Source organism: Penaeus vannamei, chromosome 19 (assembly GCF_042767895.1).
Source record: "Penaeus vannamei isolate JL-2024 chromosome 19, ASM4276789v1, whole genome shotgun sequence".
NCBI classification, from domain to species: Eukaryota; Metazoa; Arthropoda; class Malacostraca; order Decapoda; family Penaeidae; genus Penaeus; species Penaeus vannamei.
The window spans coordinates 42,316,697-42,319,196 of NC_091567.1; the positions used below are offsets into that span (position 1 = coordinate 42,316,697).

Genomic DNA, 2,500 nt, shown 5'->3' on the forward strand with positions numbered 1-2,500 from the left:
AAGACAAGACTGCCAAGAAATCACATTCATCACAAGAGGAAGTCAAGGAAAAAGATGAGGGAGAAGAAGAAGAGGTAGAAGGCGAGGAGTAGAAAAATAAGAAAAAAAGAAAATGAAGAATGAGAAAAAGGCCATGGAAATGCAGTTTAGGGCTGCCTGTAAGCCCCAATGAAGAGGATATAGTAAAAGTTCTCATTTTAACTTTTTCTCTGTGATCACTTAGGAAGATGAAGAAAAGATTAGAAATCTCATCTCCATTCCCGGCTCGTAGAGGAAAAGGAGGCAAAGGAAAAGGAAGATGGTACAGATATAGGAGGAGGAGGTGGAAAAGAAAAGAAAGTAAGGAAGGAGAGGAGTAGAAAAGGAAGATGAAGAAGGCCGTGGAAATGCAGTTTAGGGCTGCCTGTAAGCCCCAACGAAGAGGATATTGTCAATGTCATTGTCGCGGATGAGGAAGAGGAAGGGGCGGTCGCAGGTGAAGCGGAGGGGCGGTGGTGGGATGGCCACCGACGTGATCGCAATCACAACCGCCGTCGCCGCTGCTGCTTCGGCGCCCTCTTCGTCCACTTCCACCACTGCCTTGTGGATGATGTCCGTGGCTCGGAGGCCGCCGTCGGGCTTGAAGTTCGTGAGGTCGGCTTGGTCGGAGAATAGGTCAGCAACGCCCATGCGTACCAAAGCCTGGGTTGGGAACGGCAATACGACTTCAAGCTTAAAACAATTTTTGTGGCTCATAATTGTGCTGCATCAAACGTTTGAAGCGATTTAGTAAGGTAAGATTAGTTAAAGGAAGAACATAGAGACAAGTAAGGATACAGAATAGATGCAAACGAGTGAGAATACCTGCTGAAGCGTCTCATCGATCTTCTTCTCAAATTTGAACTTGGGGAACTTAAGCTGGACCGTTTGGGCGCGAGTATTCTTGAGCGCCGTCGTCAGCGTGGAAGTGGTGAGGCGCTGCACCATCTGGTCGAGCTCCCGGCCCGTCCCCTGGTCTCGAGGAAGGAGCACGAACATGGATGCGCCGCCGCCCCGGTAGGCCATCTCCAGCACCTGGGCGTCCAGCTCCCGAGACTCGCCTGGGGAAGAAAGCGCAGGAGCGATCGTCGCTCGTTGAAGCCGAGGAGGGGAAGATGGCTGAAGCGTCAGACTAGTCGCAGCATATCATCGTCTGTTAGATTTCACAACTAGTAAATATGGTAACTTTTAAATCGCTGCTAGTTAGTCTAGCAATCATATCGATAAAAATAATTCCAAAGACACAATTATGGAAAGCGGGAAAAATATCTGTATCATTCCTGATCCAATGGGACAAAACTACAGTTGGATTTTAATCAAATTGTCTGAACTTCAATTACATTATTCACTAAAGAGCCTGCACAAGGCATCCTTATCGTTTCCATTTTGTTAACCATCGAACAACTACTTTGTAATCTTGTATATCTTTTATACAATCAAGAACCTAACCAAATGTCGGCTCGTTTAAATAGGTTCCACGTCGAGGCGGGAATAATTTCCGTGTTTTTTTTTTTATTATCATTATTCATTGTACACTGATTCCATTCGCTAGATTCCCAGTGAAGGCCTTCAAGGTTCCGCAATGAGTTGCTGAGAAACACTTTTATGATTATAGCGTGTGGAATCAGGTGAAAAGGCAGAATGTACACGATTTCGACCTATCAACACGAAGAATTGCGAGCATCACTAGTCAATTTGCAATTTGAACCTAATGATAAAACTCACACGCTTATTTAACAGTACCTCTACATTCTCGGACTCCGATGCCTAAAACGTCGAAAATGTGTAGACGATGTTTTTTTTTCCCGTGTGTCTGGGCATATGGAGGTCCTGTTGTAAAAACAAAAAGGATAAGAGAAAGAGACAGAGAAATAGAGATACTTTACCATATTTAAATTTGCCTTCTTGGTTCATCATAGGGACAGTTGCGGGGCTATTCGGCGTCACAAAGAACTTTTGCGGGGCCGTGTTCTCGACCTGAAACTGACGGTCCCACACGCCCTTGAAGTAGACTGCGTTGACGAGCACCATCACGGCTCCTGACACGCTGTCGGCTGACACTAACTGCGGAATTTTGCCTCTGGTTGTGTCGCTGACGAAACTGTTGATGTCCTCCGCCGCAGCTTGCGCTTGCTGGGCATTGGATGAATGATTGTGAGTCGTTGGAGGCTGTTTGTACAGCAGTGGTTTTGTAATGGCTGAGGTTGTTTGTTTTGATAACGATACTGTTGTTGACGATCGAATAGCTGGTACTTTACGATATAGATTAAGGATATCAGTTATGGGCATTTAACAATCGATTCGAAACCAAACCTGAAAAAGATTTACAACCATACCTGGCGGAAATCTACAGCCTTCATTTCCTTCGAGAAAACCGTCTGTAGACAGTCCTTGAGCGGCAACCCATTCTGGACGTATATTCTATTAGCTGCATTAATCGTGTAATTGGAGTTGTTCTCCTGCAACCTGTACCTATTTAGAG

The 2,500-nt window shown here is 45.4% G+C and overlaps 1 protein-coding gene across 1 annotated transcript in view; it reads right to left on the reverse strand.

Moving 5' to 3' along the window:
- LOC113822418 (uncharacterized) overlaps positions 1 to 2,500 on the reverse strand; it is a 16,780-nt gene that overhangs the window by 12,712 nt on the left and 1,568 nt on the right. Inside the window, exons 3-6 of the mRNA XM_070133678.1 lie at positions 2,355 to 2,490; positions 1,905 to 2,151; positions 844 to 1,079; positions 398 to 681 (exon numbers count right to left, since the gene is read on the reverse strand). Coding sequence (XP_069989779.1) covers positions 398 to 681; positions 844 to 1,079; positions 1,905 to 2,151; positions 2,355 to 2,490 — 903 coding nt within the window. The remainder of the gene's footprint in view (positions 1 to 397; positions 682 to 843; positions 1,080 to 1,904; positions 2,152 to 2,354; positions 2,491 to 2,500) is intronic.